General features: G+C 35.8%; 1 protein-coding gene across 14 annotated transcripts in view; it reads right to left on the bottom strand.

Moving 5' to 3' along the window:
- Positions 1 to 20,714, bottom strand: part of GPHN (gephyrin) — a 269,966-nt gene that overhangs the window by 147,681 nt on the left and 101,571 nt on the right. For all 14 annotated transcript variants that reach the window (XM_077784085.1, XM_077784087.1, XM_077784094.1 and 11 more), the window contains exon 3: positions 12,615 to 12,672. In XM_077784085.1, the coding sequence (XP_077640211.1) occupies positions 12,615 to 12,672 (58 nt within the window). The remainder of the gene's footprint in view (positions 1 to 12,614; positions 12,673 to 20,714) is intronic.

Genomic DNA, 20,714 nt, shown 5'->3' with positions numbered 1-20,714 from the left:
GGAATAGGCTACTCATGGGAGTGGTGGAATTACACTCTCTGGATGTATTTAAAAGACATGCAGATGGGGCACTTGGGAATATGACTTAATGGTTAAGTTTTACAGTTGGACTTGATGATCTTAAAAGTCATTTACAACCTAAATGATTCTATGAGAGAACAAATTCTTAATTAAAACCACAAGAAAGGATAAAATTTGAAAATAGATGATAGCATGTTAATTTCATGTTTCGTACATATTCAAAATACATAATTATAAGGCCAGTAAGAATATTGCCTTTGGTTTTCTTTCCTTTTAATTTAGCCATTCTCAGAAGGCAATATAGGTGCCCAAACATATCCAATAATCTTTCCACTGGTAGAGACCCACCAGAGTGAATTTAAAAAGCTTTTCAACAAAAGTGACTCTGAAATTAGCTATTTATTCTACTAGGAATAGTGCTTTTTCTTTTTTTAATTTGTACATTATGAAATTGCAATGGTGTTAGATGAACTGCAACATAATCAGCTGTTTTTCCTGTTGCAAAAGTAGGACTCTGTTAAAATACTATTTCTCCAAATACAGGATTGATTTTTAAAGAGTTTAAGATACTGAAATTGTGCAACAAAATACTGAAATTCAAAATGTTCTGAATGTGCACACACATATTAAAATCTGTATAAAGTTTTATATGCTTCATATAAAACATTTAAATATAATAATGAATTGTAAAAATGCCTGGGTACACAAATACCAGAGGTGTAGCTCAGTTGTTTTAATTAAAGCAAAAAGGCAAATGTAGGGAACTGTGTCATTATTAAGAAAGCTTCATGCCTGCATACCAGCTATTGGCTAAATGGTCAAAATGTTTGTACTAAACACTTTTAATAATCAGGTCTGCAAAAAATATTTAATTCCCAGAAAATTCAGAATTTTTCATTATCTGTGAGATTCAATTTCTGAGTTCTTTTGCTGGGTGTCTCAGAAGTCAGCTCTGTAGTGGGTATAATATCTGCAAAAGCTTTAATTACACTGAGAGCATACTACTTCACAAATTATTTTTTTTATTTTCAAAACGTAACAATCCCTTTAGATTTCTCACCAGCAGAAGTGTTCACAGTTTGTAACACTACTTAGAAGCATTTAGAGCTTTTGTATGTAAAGCAGTTCTCTATAGCTCTCTAATTTTAAACATGGTCATCTTTCCTTCAAAACTGCCTCACCATAATTGTGTGCTGTCATTTAGAGCCTCAAGATCCTCTGTAAAACTCAAGTGTTAGCTTCAGTGTCCCAAATGACAGCCAGCTTTATTTTTACACATTGCCTGTTTCATGCAGCATTATTTCCTATAAAAACTTATTAAAATACAGAAGACACTCCATATAAATAAAGGGTTATTTTCTGCCTTGTTAAAGGAGGACAAGATTTTTAAAACATCTTGATGTTAAGCTCTTCTCTTCATAAGGCATCCTCAGATACACAGTTTCATTCTCCAGAGTTATATATCTTGGGTAATGCTCACTCATGTTAAATTATGTTCAACTACCAAGAACACAGAAGAACCCTTTAAAGCGACAGAACTGAGCAGTACAAATTTCCATAGGGGATCAGCCTATTTGTTAAAAGAGAGATTTATGTCATCATGCTCCTGAAGCTACTCAGAGAAAATGTTACCATATTTGTATTTTAAAATCAAGGGTATTTTGATAGAGCATAACAGTAACAAAGCAGGTGATAATTAGAGGTAATAGAAACGTTACTCTATGCAGAAATGACGAAAGGAGTATATGTGTTACCTTTGCAGTCTTAGGATCACACCTGATCTTGTCCTAATGATGAGGCAGCTGAAACTGAGTGCAATCATTTCTGCCAGAACAATTCTAGAAATTCTTGTCTCTTTTTTTATAAGATCATATTTCAAAAAGTGAAAGTCTTCAACCACTCCACCTTTAACTGAACTTTGAGGATTCAGTAGCATTCCCTCCCTTATACCTTTCCTTTAGGTCAATTGAGTCACAGAATTTCTGAAATCCTACTGTAATTGAAAAGCGCAGAATCAGTATTACAGTAAATAATATCAAAATATTACCTATTTATTCATGGAGGAATCCAGAAAATGAACATACCAAAACCATAAGGGAAATGAAAAGGAAATCACCAAGCTTTAATCTTACATTAGTCTTTAATTTGAAAAGGTTTCCTTTGCCTAAATAAGTGCATACTAAGACACAGTTCAGTAATGAGAGAATCCAAAAGAGCAAATATTGTGACTTCAGACACAATAAATTACATAATTTGTCTTGCAATATCAAAACATTCTGTTTGGTAAAGCACACACATAAAAAAATCTTGCACCCAAATATATAATACTACTGTTGTCCAGTCAAATACTTATTCAGTGTTTTCTACGCACACCGTGACAAAACTAATTGGCTTTTGTTGGAACCACAGCTCTGAGATAATTTGTCCATATCAATCCCACTTCCTTAAGAATCTGATGCCTCCACCCAAGATAGACCCTGCTCTTTTTTCTTTCCTCTTACATGGTGGCATCACTTATTAGTTCCCTGAGGTAAAAACCATGAAAATAAATAGTTCCACAAACTATTGTCCACACAAATGAAACAGCAAATAAAATATAGTGGTTATCATTATTAATGAATACAATAAGCCTTTTTATCTTGGAAAAAACCCAAAAAAACCCCAGAGGAAGTTCTTGGGAAAGCTTTTTTATCATGATACAGAAGCAACTTCAGGGGAAGAATTTCTTTCAGCCTGATAACATATGTGCTGGACTTCCTTCCTTAAAATTGTTGCAATATTTTTTCACGTGGAGCAGACCAATGTCTGAGGGAGCTGGGGTTGTGTTTAGCCTGAAGAAGAAGAGTCTCAGGTGGAATCTTATTGTTCTCTACAGCTGCCTGAAAGGGGATTGTAGCAAGATGGGGACAAGTCTCTCAGGTAACAAATGACAGGACAAGATAAAAAGGCATCAAATTGCACCAGGGAAGATTTAGATTGGTTATCAAGCATTGGAGCAGACTGCCCAGAGAAGCAGTGGAATCACCATCTCTGGAGGTATTTAAAAGACATCTACCTGGGGCCTAGGGGACATGGTTTAGCAGAGGACTTGGCAGTGCTGGGGTTGATCTTTGTATTAGATGATCTTTGAGTCTTTTCCAGCCAAATGATTCTATGATCTACAGGAGTGCAGGGAGAAAATATTGGAATATACATTATTGGAGGCTAAAAGTTCAAAAACTCTTTACTGATGAGGAAGATAATCAAACTATTTGGAGACCATTAGTCTAGAACATCATTTGTTTTTTTCTTTGAATAGTCTGCTAGAAGGGCTGGGCACTCACTAAATACTTAGCTCAGACAATATAGTTTCACTAGTAACAAGGGTACTGTATTATGAATTTCACATTTGTAGCCTGGCATGCTGTGTTATGGGAATACAGCTGCTGGCTGAAGGCTGGGGACATATCTACCACAGCCTGTTAGTAAAAAACAGTACTTTTAATACCTCTCTGCTTAACAGACTTTGGTTCATATTGCCTTTGCTCATATGAACATTATTTGAAAGACAGACTTCAGCAGCACGTGCAATCCACTCCAGCTGTTAAAAGACACACAGATTAATACTAGAAATAATTTAAAATAAAACATATCAAAGAACAGATGATGTATGCTGGATCTCCAGCACCACGTTTTACTTTATAGATAGATGAATTTTATTGGTTTGCACGACTTGGCAACACAGATATGACTCAAAGTAATGTTCAGTTCTTGGCACCAAGGACAGGGTGGATAGGGCTAAGGCAGGCGTTTTTAAATTTGTCTCTACACACTTGGCTATGATTTTATTTTGCTGGAAGACAACCATTTCTTGAAGCCTTTAGGACATCAGTTAAGCCAACATTCCAGGCCTGTGCACTACTGGAGATGAGAAGAGCCACTTGCCCAATATACTCAAAAAAATATAGAATCCACTTCTAATTTTTCATTATACATCAGTGCTCAAACACAGCTCATCAGCACAAAATCTCATCTAGACCAATCTTGTACAACTGATAAAAAGAAAGTATTTGGGCAAATAAAATGCTTCTAGCCACAGTTCAACATGTCAATACTTTTATACCATCTTTATTCCCTTATGATACCTCCTTGAAGGAAGTTTTTTGTTTTCTCTTAAAAACACTTCATGTTTCATATTCTGTTTTAGACAATGGACCTTATATATGACAGGGTCACTAATAGGAATAAGACACCACAAAAAACCTACTTATTTTTCAGAGAAGTTCTATGAGGCGCAATCACACAGTGAAGTACTAAGAATCATTCTATTCATAGTTTACAAATTTGCATGTCACAGGGAGGCTTGTGTAGTTTTAGGAGTCTTCCTACTGTGGTTTCCAATCACATCTTAAAACATAACCTTGTCAATCATCTAAAAACATACTATGAAAGCAAAATAAACTACACTACTCTAGCAGAATTATTTGCAGTCTACCAGTTGCAAATATTTTTCAGGAAAACATGGTGTATTAAACTGGTTTTTGCTGTGCTGTGTGTGTTTTGGTTTTTTTTCTCCTTACAATCAGTGCATTATCAACCAATAGAAAACACAATCAAAACTTTGGCACCTGCTTTCAGGCAGTCTAAAATTTGCATAAATCAAGAACGAGAGTTAATTTTAAGAGTGCAGTATAAATAAGGAGGAATGTTGCTGAAATGCAACCAAATGTGCCACTTGCGAACATTTCTGTCCCAGTCTATCTGTTCCTCGCATGAAAGTGCTTCTATAAATTAGATTATTCTTATAATATGTCTCTAAACATTTTTCAGTGGTAGTGTGCCTTTTTTGTGATTAAGGGAACAGCCCTTCACATGCCATTGTACATGATGTGGCACCAGAGGCTCATGGACAAGAGAAGTTCAATGTTCTGGTCTTGTTTCCCTCCTCCTCAGCCCACCCCCATAGCTCCCATGCCTCTGCCCCTTCAGCTGCTCTTGAACTCTGAGCTAACAGTAACCACCTCAGCACACTGCTCAGCCTTCATCCTTGGAGCACAGTAGTCTAATTAGAGATTTCTATTTTATATGCAAATTGGAATTTGGGATTTTTTCAATCTCCTATACACATCATTTAACATTAATCTCTGCTGAATTTTATCAGATGGTTTGTCACCCAACCACTAAGCATTTTAATGTCCTTATTTACAGTAATTTCTCTACAAATAATAATTTTCATAATTTATTAAGATACAATCTGTAAATAGCTCTACAATTGAGGGTTCTTTAAAAAAAATACAAACACCAAACCAAAAAACTCTAAACAACATCTCTGATCTCTTTCTCCCTATATTCAAAGAACCAGCATATAGAACCTGAAGGTTTTGGGTTTTTTTCAAAAAAAAGCAAACCAAAACAATCCTAATAACCTTTTCTCTTATATATACAGGTCCAGCATTCACCTCTTGTGACAATCATAGAAAGAATATATTTCAGAAATAAATTTACCACAAGAAATGAACATAATATTGATCTCTTTCAAACTCAGTCAAGCCCTTAATTATTTATGACATTTTCAGTTTTCATAGGATAACATTAAGTTTCCTTCATAGACCTCAAGTAAGAATCATCAGAATGCATTCTTACAGGGTAAATAAAACCAAGCAAAGCTTAATGTAACAGGTCACGTGGAAAATTATTAGGGCTTTTATATAAACTTGATTTACTTATACACTTGCCAAAAGCTATTTGCTGCTTAATGAAGCTGAGCATCTTTTTTCTTCTCATTCATGCTAAGTGACATCCCATTTAAGAAATTACTTTTCCAGTGAGAACAGAAGGCACTGAAAACATTGCCCAGTATAAGGAGTCAGATGAAATGTACAAGAGACTGTGTTAGAGCTGGTCAGAAGATGCCCTAGGAGTCAACTAGGTTTCAGGTGATGGCTGGTACAAAGATAAATATTCAGCAAAAATGGAAAATGAAAGAAAGCCAGGAGGAATTTGGACAAAATTGTTTCTTACAGCCACAGAGAAGCAGAGAATTTTAATTTTTTTTATGCTGGAAAACAAGAGATTTCAAATCCTGTTTCTAAGATACATAATTAAGAAAGGCTGAATAGACAAACAGGTCTGTAGTAATGAAAAATCTGATACACATTAATGTCCCCTATTAAGGGCAAGAGCTTAAATGCTGGGCAACCAGAAATGCTTAAAGGATGAACAATAGGTTTGTCTTGCAAATTAACTTTCAGCTATTTTTGTTCTCCCTTTGCAGGAGAAATACAGAACTATTTTGTTTGCTTTAGAAAGTAAATAATAATATTTCTAAAATTATTTTGTCTTGTTAGCATTGAATTTCAACTTAAATGGATGCACGGTCTTCCTGCCCTTCCCCATGTGGCAATATTCCACGATATACAAATCACAGGCTAAACTTCTGCATGTTTGCAAGACTAAATTACACAATACAATATAAAATGCATTCACTTAAATTCTACTCGCATTAGGGGACGGGAATTTATAACAATGCTTCAGTATCTTCTACATTCAAGACAAGGTTACTTGGTGACGTGGTCTCATCTGTCCTTTCTAGAGACATGAAGTCTCTGAAGCCACAAAGCCTATGCAACATAAGATGGAAGACAGCAGGAAAACAAAAAGTGACAATTCCTATTTTCATGTGGGAAGTTGGTGAGTGTACTCTTTCATCCAGAGTGTCTAGGCATATGATGCCCTTGTTAGGAAAGCAGAGGAATATTTTGACACATTTAGCAGTCCCAGATCAGAGTTTGATAGAAACTTCAGCCACCTCTCATTTTACTTTTTTTTTTGGTAAAGGTGTATTTTTGGTTGAGAGTCTGTGATTGCAGTGAGTATCCATCATCCACAGAAGATGAAAAGCCCCTTTAGTGAGTACTCCTTAGGGAGTTTCTATACAGAAATTTGAGATAGCAAAAGTTATAGCATGGAGAACAGTCATGTCCTCCAAGCAAAAGCAGTCTCAAACCTATCAGAGCAGAAACAATCCAAAAGTCAAAACTGATATTCACAACTACGAATGGCTTCATAGGTGGGGAAAAAAAAAAATCCCACAACAGAAAAGGCATTATTATGAAACACTCATATTTCACTGGTGTGAGACTGTGCCTGGACTACTCAGGCTTGCACAGCCATGCTTGGCACCAAAAGCCTAGAGGAGACCCCAGTGTAATACAGACTGAACTTTTCAGAAAAAGGGACAAAATAAGTTTTAGAATAAACAAAACTTAGATCAACAAAGGACTCATGAGAATTAAAAATTACATAATACAACAGATAAGGAAATCACAGTCTAGGAGCACTATAATATGGTTCAAGATAATATAAATAATCAACTGTGGACAAGAACTACAAGAGTGAAGGGCAAATGCACGGCCATTATTAATACTGCAATCTCTAGCAAGGAACCAACAACATCTGGAGCAGCAGATTAATTATTAAGGATTAATGTAGCAAGTAAAAACTCAGTTTTTTGTCATTTAAACAATGACTCATGTAGTTTGAAAAAGAACACTAGTAAGTGATTGACCCTGCTAATTCAAGATTTGGAAATTACCTCAGGAAAAAAAAAATCTGTGTGTACATCAGATGAACTTTAATTACAGGGAAATATGATGAGAAAGATGTTTTAGCTTAACACATCCCATTTCTCAATTGTTCTAGTTGGATTCATGTCCATAAGAAAGTCTCCTTCATGAAAATCCAAGAAGTAGGAAAACCAAATCTGCAAGTGTATTGGGGATTTCATACACTAAATTGACATCTCAGTGTCAGTTTTTGTTACTAGCTAGGACATTTGCAAAAGGTTTTAGAAACTTTCTTTACCTAGATGCAGGAGTATAATCAAACTGTCTGCTGGATGGTGAGACTCTGAGAGCATGTTAAGAGAGTTAAAAGACAAGACCTCAGTTTTAGTCAACACACATCTATGTGACATGACCATCACATATGTCCTTTAAATCTTTTTAAGCTTTTATCTGTAAGCTTTAGAGTCTACAGAGATGCTACTTGTTAATACACACTAGACATTCAATGGATAATACCCTTTTATGTCATGCTTAGTAAGAACTCTTGTGCTGTGAGTTAGTAATTATAATTTGAGATGCAGAAGAAGGAAAACATGGGCAGAAAAACTGAGAACCAGAATTGTCATTCCTGCAAGGTAAATAGCAAAGTTTCTTGGTGCTTTAGGATTAGTGGGAGTACACACTTCAAACAGCTTGAGCCTCTTCAAAAAACTTATTCTGAGTGGGCAAACTTTTTAATTTGTGCTGCATCCAAACAGATAAAGGAGCAATAATCTCAGCATTACCATCAAATTCTGACCCCCCCCCCCCCCCCCCCCCCCATCATAAACTTTGGAGAAGCTCTTTGTGAAGCACTTGGCCAGTGCTGGTACACTTGGCAGGTAAATATCCATACAGTGATGAAGTTAACTAGATCCAGGACTTAACCTCCTATGCAAAACTGGGATGACAGCACACCTCCTTGTTCATGTAAAGCAAGGCTAATTCTGCAGAAGATGCAAGAGATATTTAAATACTACTCCACTCTCCAGTACGAAGACACAAAACCACTCTTGTGGCATCTAAATATCTTCAGCCACAACTCTATTCTTGTGGACTATCCACCACAGTAGCTAAGACTACCTTTCTTTTGTGCTTGTTTAAATATGGGACTACAAACTGGCACTTGCTGACAACTTGCTATTTATTTTTGCTGCATGTTGATAATTATGAAAATGCTTTGATAATGATCAAGGCCAGCATCTCTTGGCTGCACATGATTTGTGTAAGCTTCATCAGCTACTCTTATCAGCAGAAAAACCAGATTCTGGGATACAGCATTATGTAGGTATATGACACCACAAAGTCAGCAGACCTCTTAGAAAGATACAGCACTCATTTCCTTTCTGGCTACTTTGATCTCCTTCATAGTTTTTATCATTTTCTACTCTTGGATCATTATCACTGGAATCTACTTTCTCAAAGACTGAAGGCAATCTGAGAAGAATGTGTTTCAGCTGTACATAAAAATTTTCATATAGTAAACTATTAAGTCAACACATACTCCTAAAGGAAAAGAGCTATCCTACTATTATTCAGGAAAAAATGTCTGTAGTCCTAAATTCAACCTTTAATACTTTATGCATATATGTTTTCATTTAAATGAGTATCTATAGATGAATTACGAGTGTTCCTTGAGGAGCATAAAGTGTGTCTCTTTGTGAAAGGGTGGTTAATGGAATTAAAAACCCCCTCCTCCCATCTTGCTCCAGAACTGCTTTACATCTAAATTTACAATTTATAACCAGCATTAACAAAATATTTCTAACAAGATTTCTCAAAACTACCACAGGAGGCAACCACTTAACTTTATTCTCTACCCTGGAATATTTGTCTCATGCCATAAATATTATAGGAATAAAATGTTCTGGCAATGTCTTTCTTGCGTATATTACTTTCATGAATTAAGGACCTGCTACAAAATCCATTTCTGGCCTTAAGATGAGATGCATGCATATGTCTACATAAAAAGTATATATGAAAGCAGATAAACTCAACACAAAACAAATGCCTTTCTGTTGTTGACTTGCAAATCCTACCAAACCAAGTGGTTTTTTTAGGACTCTGTTAAGGAGTGGTTTTCTCATTCACTGAGTCCTCTTCTATAATCACCACCCTTCACCACATCATATATTTCCTTTGTAATGGCAGAATGTGGAAATCAAGAAGACCGCGTCTCACAGTACTATAAACCGTAAGGTGATACTGTTGACACAAGTCTATAGGCACATCTTGTAAACTTTCCCTAATCTGTAACAGTCATAAATTGCTCTTCATTCTTGAGACAGTCTCCATGTTGTTCAACAAAACCAGTGTGCCCAAGAGGCTCACCAGGCCCCATGTACACGAAATCATTTGACTTGGAAGACCTCTCCTTTAGGCACATACTATTACAGTGGGTGAGGAGCAAGGCTGAAATCTGACAGTGTTTTTTTGCTAGTTTGAAAATCTGTTTCTTTACAGGATGAATATTCTGATGAGAATAGAAGTCTAGAGGAAGTTGAAACAATGACACTTTCTCAGAAATGTACTGCAATTTCTGTATTTACTGTCTTTATCAATTCTGGAATTATTTTAAAACCAGCAGGAACTGAAAATGAAGTGACATTGCCTTAACTGGTGTGGAGGAATGACAGGAATGCAGATGGTAGTACACCCATTTATGCATTCTCTCAAGACTTATTTTATTGAAGTAGAAGATCATGTAAAAGAGAACATATCTACCTTCTAGAAGAGATTTTAGAGAAGAAAACTGAGATGGTATCTAGGTAACCTAGAGTTACCTAACACTCAACCTGTTGAGTGTTCTCACTTTGGGAATCTAGGCACCTGAGACAAAAATATTGGGAAGGTAGGTTTCAGGACACTTTGTTTTAGTCTGATACAGATGCTGTGGAATTGTAGTGGTGAATGGTTCCACACAATCCTTCCTAACCTTGGTATGGTGCATGAGACTAGTCAGGATACCTCTTACCACTTTTGTCATAATTACATTAATTAACAAAATCAATACACCAGTTTGCCTCATAAGTTATTTTGGGCTGCAAAATATATTAATCTACCACCTTTTCTAGAACACATGCAAATGCTAAGAGACTTATTTGTCATAGTAACTATTGCTCTCTCTCTCATGAAGTTTCTCCTTTGCCATTTAAGAAAGCAGTTCTCTTTTTAAGGACTATCAGAAAACATGAAAATACAACTCAAGTTAAATCTGATTTTAAAAGTGAAGCTAATATTTTTGCATATTTCATCAGACTAACTTCCTTAATATTTCATGCTTAAATAGGGGAGAGATGGTTGTGGGGCAAAATAACTTAATTAAGGTACATGAAAGAAGATTCTGTTCTCTTAAGAAGCAATATTCCAGTAAGCTTATTTGCCTTCTATCTTCTCCTCTCTCCTTTTTCTACTCAAATCAGCTAGGAGAGCCTTTGAAATGGTAAAGGACACCACATCTCACTGTTTAGCAGCTGCTATTCAGAATACATATAGATGAAATAATACTTTTTGATATCCAATATATATTTGTCTGTCTTGGCATCTTCCAGTAGTGCCTTATTTAATATAAATAACATGTATTACAGCTTGAGAAATTCAACCATTTAAGGTGTGAGAAGTGGCCTGACTTCCAATACAACCTCAAAATCCTACTAACTGAACAAGACAGGACAGCTACTAGAAACAAGCTACCTGTGAATACTAATCTTGCAGTAAATTCCTAAAAGTTAAATTATTTATCTCCCAATATTTCATTTTTCTCTGTGTACTGAAACTCATTTAGTATGAGGAAACCAGGAACATCAGCTTTCTTCATCTTCGACATTAGCAAAATATCTGTGGTATTGGTTTTCTTATATTAAATTAAAAAGACTGTGGTTTAGGGTTTTTGTAATTTTTAAAATCATTTTGGAGCAGTTCTCTGAGTATCACAAAAATACCACTATTTAATTTTGAAAGCCTTCTTTCTTTCTTTTATTCCAAGACCAAAGTCTGAATAGTGGATCTATCCAGTAATAAATCATGGTCTCCCCTTGATAAAATTCAGGACAGAGGAGTTCCATGAATCTTAGATGACAAAAAAAAGTTTTGATCATGATGGTGTGATAACTTTGACTGATGCAGGCAAAGGCAGTCACTGCGCAGTGACTTGCTTGCAGTGGGTTTGATACCAATTGAAGAGGAATAAATTCTCACCATTTGCACACTGCGAAGTCATGTCTACATCAGATATTACACAGTCATTTCCCTTCATAAGATTTTACAACTATTCTTAATTCTCTTTGCAAGCTGAAAATAAATATGTGAAACAGCAGAGTGGGTTAAGCAATCACAATGAGCAAGCAATACGTCAGACTGATCTACCAACAACCAAATGAGGAATCAGCTACACAAACTGTACTATCAGATCCAGGCCAAAATGCCCCCCAGTATCCATTCTTAATTCCACTGAAAAAAAAAAAAAACTGACATAAATTGCTGAAGCACATTTCACGAGTGGACTTGGCTAAAGTGAGTTTTGTTACCTTACTTTGAAGGTAAACTTCAGTATTTATTGCTATCACTACTCAAAATCAAAGCGTTTATAACAATTTTTTTACTTCATACTATCCCCTTCTAAAGACAATACTGGAAAATATAGATGTGCTTTAAGATCTCAAAAGCAGAAGGACAGTTACATATATCTTTTGTTATGAAACTATAACTCAGTGTTCATCATAGTCCCCCATCTGTCTTCAGGTAGCAAAACAAATAGGTTGAATTACACAGGTTTCTGGCATCAAACAAATCCTGCTGAAGTCAGCTTAAGCTGAAGGTAAACAGTAATTGCAAAAATAACTAAAATTCCATTTTCGATGCATAAATATGGATCTAATAATTTTACTTAAGACACTTTCCTCTCTCCCCTGTGATATACTTCAAAGCAAGAATTAATGTGGCTTTTTAATGTGACATTTCTGTAATTTTCCAAAGAAAGAAATTCAGTGTTGAAAAGCAATAATACTGTACCTTGATTTCTTCTATTTCGTCTGGCACTATCTTGTATGCAGATATAGTCCCACCCAGCCTGAAATCAGGAAAAAAAAAGTTCTCAAAATCAGTAACAGAAAATATAGTATGTTAATAGTCTTATGACTTGTTCCAAAATACAATATTCCTTCTACCAATTTAGAGGTAAAACCCAGTAAGTCCCAAATCAAAAACCCCCTTTCTTTATCCAACAAAAAATCTGTATGTGATTAACATAAATACTAGAAACAAGGTGTCCATCACTTTAGCAATTAAGTCAGACAATCAAAATTGCCATCACCAGGATGGTATTTTTTATATTAACAGCAACCATCATATTCTATGATTTCTTTTTGATTGTCTAAGGCATATGAATGAGTTTAAGTGTTTGAAGACTGATATGCTTTCTGTTATTTCACTGTGCTGCCACACAGTCTGAAATGCATCTAAATACAATTCTAGAAATTGAATTTTTTAAATTAAATGTGCATGTACAGCTATTGCAAATCACACAGACTGTATAGCCTCCATGTTTGAAAAATCTCTGCAGTTAATTGGTAATAAAATGTGGGTGATGGGTAACAGCAGTCATTGACACAGAAAAAATAGAGGTTTTTTTCCTACATGGAACTCACTGAAATTACTTTTTGAAATCCTGCAAAAATCCTGGTAAAGAACAGTTCACATACTGAAGATGCATGAATATCATGTACTATAAATGGTGGTTAATATTACATTTTCCCCAGAGACACACAGACATGGCTTCTTTTATTCCATGAAGCAGTCTCATCAATGGTGACAATTCAGACCTAAAAATATGAGTGCACTAATGACCTCCTGCTGGCTCTACACAGCAATACTATTCATTTTCTGGATCCTACAAAAATGGAAGTTACATAGGAACCTATTTTTTGTAAACCAGTAGACACATATCAAATGTGTATTTGTATTATCTCCCTATTACTGGAATTTTATTTTCTAATTGTCAGCATTTCTACAGAGGTGTATTTTCTTATATCTTGGAACTATTATAAATACTGTTTAGTCAAGTGAAAAGGAGAAGAGAATAACGCAGAAAATACAGTAAGATTTTCCACCTAAATCCTGCCTTTCCATACTTGTAAATGAAGTGTTTGAAAGTTTTTCACAGAGGATGAAGTGTGCATAGGAAAAGTCTGAAGTTCATTACTGCTCTAGGTAACATCAGCTGATTTCCAAGGCAGAGACAGGGCTACATTCAAATTCATCATGGACAAAGAGTGTAGCAAATGCTCTCTCGCATTTCTTCTGCGACTTCCATTGCTCCCATTCATTAAGTGAGCTTAAAGTTGGAGAGAACTGAAACTTTTTTTGCCAGTGCAAATACAAACATGAACTTTTATTTTTCATTACTTTTGTTCAACTGCTGTTTCTAGGGACAGCTACAAGAAATCGGCTTTAGCACCACGAAAAAGGATTGTTTCATCAAACGGTGACAAGCAGTGGCTCAGGTGGCATGTAAACAGTGCACCTGACCAGTCCCATGGCTACTGGAATGAGGAATGTAAGAAAGAAACTTATGTCTTCTTTGAGATCCATTCCTGACTGCACTTTGGCATACCTCAGAAATCACTGACTTTCTACCCTTCTAGCAGAAGGAGAATACAGAACCTCCACTGCCAGCACTCCAGCAACATGGAATTCCACCCGGCAGATTTCTTTATGGGCCACCTTTGGCACAACTATTCAGAACTTTCTTGGAATATCAGAAAAAAAGAATCAAAATCATTGACTCAGTAAACTCATCTTACTCGCTTACATCATTAATTAGCATCACTACACAGTTCTGCAAAGTTTTGTGTTGAGTTTAACACACTCTGAATTTGCCAAGTTGCAGCTCAAATGGTACCACACTTAAAAAGTAGAATGTCAGATACTACAATTCCACATTTTTGAAAGAGAAAGACATATTAAAAATTATGTTACTGTTTAAATAAACAATCTCTCACGGATAGCTCCAACTCACATATCTTAGTCCATTTACAATCCTACAAGGACATCTTTATCTTAAAAATCCAGTCTACAAAAATAAACAATAACAAATTTGAAGCTGAAAGAGAATCAGAGAACATTAATATACAATTTCATCAATGTCTCAGATTTGAAATGAAGTTTTTAAGGAAGTCTATACTTTCTTCATTTCAGAACATTAGATTTCAGTCAATCTTATAACTTCCAGAAGAGATTCACCACAGCAGATTATAGTACCAGATTTAACTGGTGAAAGACATAAAGAAGACTTTCACTTTGTATATAAAGTTTATCTGTGAGTTTCACAGAAGTTTAAAGGCATCACCCACACTGGGAAGATGCAGCTAACACAGTCACATCTTCTATCACAAATCTTCAAGAGTCAGTTAAGTCTGAAGTGTAGGGGACTGGACAACATCACACACACAAGTAACAGAAAACCAAAAAACATAGTGATGATTGCTAAGAAAAACCAGCAAAATCAAAGTAAATAGAAAATCAATGCAATAATGGATATGTCCATTTTGAGGAAAACTTTCTATTTCAAGTGTTTCTCTGAATGGTGGCCTGTCTGGAAACCTGCTTGTCATTGTGCAATTCCTTGATTTGATTACTGACATCTGAAAGAACAGAGACCAATTATACACAGGACATTTCAGCTATAGGATGATACAGAGACCATAACAGAGGGCTTGCATGTGGCATATTTTTACACTTTGCTGTGAAAAACTTCTCTCTGCAGGTTGCTTTTTAAAGAATATTTTACAGTATCATTCTTAATCACAATGTTTCAAAAAGTAACTGTGATCAGAAGAGCAAAGAACCAGTTAGCCTGAGTACACATTAACTACAATGGGCTTTGTAAGCTAAATATAATGCAACAAAGAACACGTTAGAATGGGCAGAATTCCTGGGGATGCAAATTTTGTGTGGAGTCACTCTTCATCTTTTACATATTTTACATTTTTTACAGATTTTATTACACTGCTCTCCATTTGAACTACTCAACATCCAGCATTGTCCAATAGAAATGGCATTTTCTCTCTGATAATATACACCCAACCAAGAGCAAAGCTAAATACACAGTCAGCTACTTCCAGTACACTGAAAAGATGGTCTCAAACTTCACCCAGAGAAACCTAATCTGCAAAGTCTTCCTCTCCAAAACTGTACATATAGTTAGTGTGCAAGACACACTATTTAACAGTGAAATTACTTTAAATACTAGTTACTTTTAATGTTTCACTTGTCTATGTAATAGATAATCCCAAACATACCAGAATTTATATTCAAATTTTGACAGACATTAGTCTTATCACCTCTGTATCATACCTTGAATATAACACAGACAGCCCAATTCTCTAATCTCTTTGCAAAAGAGAAATTATTCCTATATGTAGAAATACAAGCTGACACAATAATAATGCAAAATCATATCTTACACTGGGCTAAACTGGAAAAGGCCTTTGACGGAAGAATCAGAAAAGATAGAAATTCCATAAAAAATAATCAGGAAATAATAAATATAATTATTTTAACAAAAGTTTTAAAACTAATAGAAATGTCTTTTTTATCTTTTCGGATTGGGTTTGCAAAAGCTCACAAAAAGGATTCAGGAGAACAACAAGGTTTCTATGGCAACCTAAGAAATTAGCAAAATACAGGAAATAAACTGAACTAAGGCCAACACAGTTGTATTGTAACAGATGGATGCTTTACTATTTCACAAATTAAAGCTGAACACCACAGAAGAGAAAACTACATCCTAGCTAAGGAAAGTTGAAAACCAAGAAGAACTGTGCTCAAATAGAGACAAGAAACCATGAACCACAGCTCAAATAAAAAGTACATTAATGACAAAAGAAATAAATTTACATTGTTACATTAATAAGTTTACTCTGTTACATTATTTTAACAAGCTGACCTGTTTGCTGTCTATTTGTATTACTTCCCTAATAGTGCAAGTTGGACTTCTGGCTGATTTTCCCCTGTGCCCCTCTATATATCCATGCTTGGATGATCTCACTGGAGTATTATTGCAGAGTAATACTGGAGTATTATTGCACCTTGTGCAAGACACTTGTGCACTTGGACTGAATCCATATGGGACAGCTTTTATAATTTGAATCCTGACCAAAGTTATGAACACAATCTTTATACAGTTCCATGTTAAGGGAGTGCCATGAGAAGCTGTGCTATTGATTCATCTGTTAACTTAATAAATGAGTCATATCAAATGCAATGAAGTAAATTTTCTAAAAATAGCTTGTAGCCAGCTTGGCTGCTGTCATCTGCTGAATTTCTCCAACGCCACTTTAATTAACATTAATCTTTCTTCAGATAGATCACTGTCTAAACAATATCAAGTTGTCACTAAGCCTCCCAATGAAACTCTCCATCTTTTAATGAAAGCAAAACTCAAAATCCTCCACTTGGCATTTTTTTCCAGATCAATCTCACAAATATATTTGTTACCTGCCATCAGGATATTCTTTTTTTTGACTGATTAAAAACGAAGCAGATTATTCAAGAGAGACTGTTCTTGGGAGCAGATCAAATGCCTGGGAGCCAGACTGGCTATTTCTAATGCTACAGGCATGCTCATTTTATCACAGGCTACTGGAGGAATACTTGCTACAATACTTCGCTCCTGCCAGAGCAAACTGACCAAGGCAGCATTCTTAGCCCACTCGGCTGGACTACCTTGATGTCGACCCCCACAATATCAAAACAACTGGCCTTGGATCCTCACAAATTATTCCAAGGCAAGAGGAAGCAGGATTTGAAAGCATTTGAAAGCTTTTTCTCCACTACCTGTAAAATACATTAAAAGCAGAGAGAGAGAGCTCCTTTAATTGATCACTAGTTTCTACTGACCTTTGAGAAATTGCTGAAGCACCCTGAGGGAGGTAGTAAGAAGGCTGCTATTCTGGGCTCCCTTCCTACACAGCAGAACTCTGGCAGCTCCAGCAAGCTGGGCTGCAGCTCCCGTCGCTGGCTGCTCGCCAGCAACCAACCGCGCAAAACAGCTTCCAAAGAGGATCCCGGTCGCAGCTTCACATACTCGAAGGTATTAAATTATGTGACAAAGAGCCATCCTAGGTTTATTGTTTCTTTTTGGGGTGTTATTGTTATTATTTTAATGGATTCAATAATTAGATCCTTGAAAACTTACCTCCCTCCTCCCCCAGTCTTAAGCTGACTTCAACATGCTGTACAGAAAAACATCACAGAAATCAAATTATTGTAGACATGCCCTCCGTCAGTTCATGTCTCTCATGAGCAACAGCTCCGAGATTAAGACATCATTTTACAAGATTCTCCCTCTGCCTCACTATGTCCCAAAGATTCCTTGCCCACACAAAAAAAAAAGAAGGGGGAAGGGATTAACCCACAAGTTTTTATTCCCTACCATACCACTGTTTTGAGGATAACAAGTATACCACATTTTCTGCTGCTTTCAGGCTTTTTTTTTTCCCCAAGAAAAGCAACAAACAACATGAAAATATTTTTAAGGATAAAAGCCATATTTTTCTCTTCCACTCTTCCAAGCTGGTTTGTTGTTTTGTTTTTACTTTTTTTTTTCTATAAGAAAAGCAAGACTAAGTCAGAAGAGGCTAATTTTTCAGACACTTCTGGCAGGAAAATATTGTTACCTCAACAGTCTAATACTGAACTGAATATTGAAAAGAATAGAACAAGAGTCTTTGTCCTCAACATATGTCAGAAACTAAGGATGAGGTTGTATCTAGGTCATTTGGCAATCACAGGACCAGGAACCACTCCTCCCTTCCCTCAGAATTAATCTGACTTGATTTAATTTTGGCAAGGAAAGTTGGAACTGTTATAAAGAACATGAATCTAAAACACACACCTCTGCGTAGCTATCCAGGCCCACATGAGCTCAGAGCTTAGTGAGGTTTTCTAGGAAGCAACTGTTCTTTACATCAGCACACGGCACACCCTTGTATGTGTAACACTGCTGTCAGCCTCAGACAGACCTATAGATGGACTGCCTCCTCTTGAAAACATTTATCAGTTTGCTTACTGCCTGTTAAAGGCACACCAGGCGAGTGGGAAGGCACTGTCACTAAGAAGTTTTGGGCTTGCAGGCACTATCACCCAAAACCAAACAAATTGCATGAAAAGAACACTTAGAATACACTCAGAATACAAACTTTTCAGTGGTGCAATTTTATTTTTTTTTTAATCTCATCATGGGGAAGTGCATTCTGTGCAAAGTCAGGAGGTCTGCCAAGCTTCCATGAGAAGCAAAAACTATTTTTGATTTTTACTAAACAAATTAATAATTTCTCAAAAGTCCTATCATGAATACTTACATGCTCAGTGTCAAGAATTCAAAGCATGCAAATAGAAAATATTTTAAGACTTTTGAATAAAATGAAATTAAGTATAAACAATATGGATATTTATAACATCTGGCTTCTTTTTAGGATTTTAGCATTTAACTAGTAAGTAAATACTTCCTCATTTGTAACTGACTAGTTCCACCAGATTATAGCAACTGAAATGGTCTGAGAATAATGTACTGAAGACTCATTCTGCACTTAGAATTTTCATTAGAGACTCAAAATTTTATTTATAATTAAAACGAACTTATAAAGTCCTCCCAAATGCCAGCAGAATCTAAAACCACTCTTGCCATGTGGACCAACAGCAAAAGAGCCCACTTCCATGCAGGATGCATGCATGTTTTTAATGCAAAGGAATGATTGTACTATGCTCCATCTGATTGGTAATCTAAATATGGAAATCATACATTAAATCAAACAGACAGAAATGTCAGCTAGATTTAAGTAAAAATGTGTTCAGTGACTTTGAAAGCTCCCACCGGGGCATCAGATGCTTGACCAGCCAGCTCATTAAACAACATGAGCAAGATTTGAAATTTCCTGAGAGAAAAAATATGCAGAAGCAGACAAAAATCATTATCACAAAACCAGTAAAACTCTCACCATTTAGACAAAGAAATATATATTAATATCCATGTTGGGCTTTAGTCAATAGACTGAGGACTCTAAAATACCGTATAAAAAGAGATAGTAAATGCCAAGACAGCAATATACATTAATCTTGCTTTGTCCTGTAGGAAATACCATTGTAGGGCAAAGTATGTAATTGCATTTTTTTCCAGTAAGTAAAATAAGATAAATAAGAGAAATCCAGAGCTTTTGCATATGTATTGCTGGCAATTGCCTGTCAGAAAATCCTCACCAACCTCAACTGAATGCAAAAATTTTGGGTGCTGGAGAGTGACTTTTTGCCTACCTTGGAAGGCAATGCAAATTAAAGTATTTAGGCCGTGTGATAAGGATTGCAATGGTCCACCTGGAAATGAAAGATTTCACTGGTAAATTACCATAGCAGCTGGTAGAAACCTATACAGGAAGATAAAGCTATTTTTGCTGACACTCCTGTCATTGCAGTTGAGCTCTGTTTGCTCCTACCCAAATGTAAAAGAGAGAACATCTGAATCAAATATTAAGAAGATTCTTCCTATGACAATAAGTTAACCCACAACTAGTAGAAACCATAAAGTTAATTTTTATATCAATTAACATTGTCTACCTCCCTTACAGACTTATCAAAAAATAAATGAATTTTAAATATATGGCACTTCCCCACAAACCCCTCAGGCTTTTTCCATATACATGCTGCTCACATTCCACTACAACACTATAATTTTCTTTCCAGTAACTCGAGTGCATATTTTTCTCTTCCATTTTTAGATGCTCAAGCATGTGAACATGGTTAGACACGCAAAGTCCATGTGCCAGTTTATGCCAAGGCTAAAAAAAATTAAGTGTTTATTTTAAAGAAAGGCTCTTGACTGAGATACGTAAAACCAGGAAATGGGATCAGCAGAGGAACACCTGATGTTGGAGAACAGGCTGGAATGAATTGCAGACCACAGGTTGAAAAGTGCAGTCACAGTATTTTCTACAGTTAGGTAAAAAGACATCCAGAAAATGCCTTCATTAGGTAGGATGATTCAAACTTGGAAAGAAGAAAATGTGGAGAATATGTGAGTCTAGATTGAAATTTTTCTTTACAATTTAAATCACAGCG

Source organism: Lonchura striata, chromosome 6 (genome assembly GCF_046129695.1).
Source record: "Lonchura striata isolate bLonStr1 chromosome 6, bLonStr1.mat, whole genome shotgun sequence".
NCBI lineage: Eukaryota > Metazoa > Chordata > Aves > Passeriformes > Estrildidae > Lonchura > Lonchura striata.
Note: the sequence above shows the minus strand (reverse complement) of the source record. Positions and strands in the feature narration are given on the sequence as shown.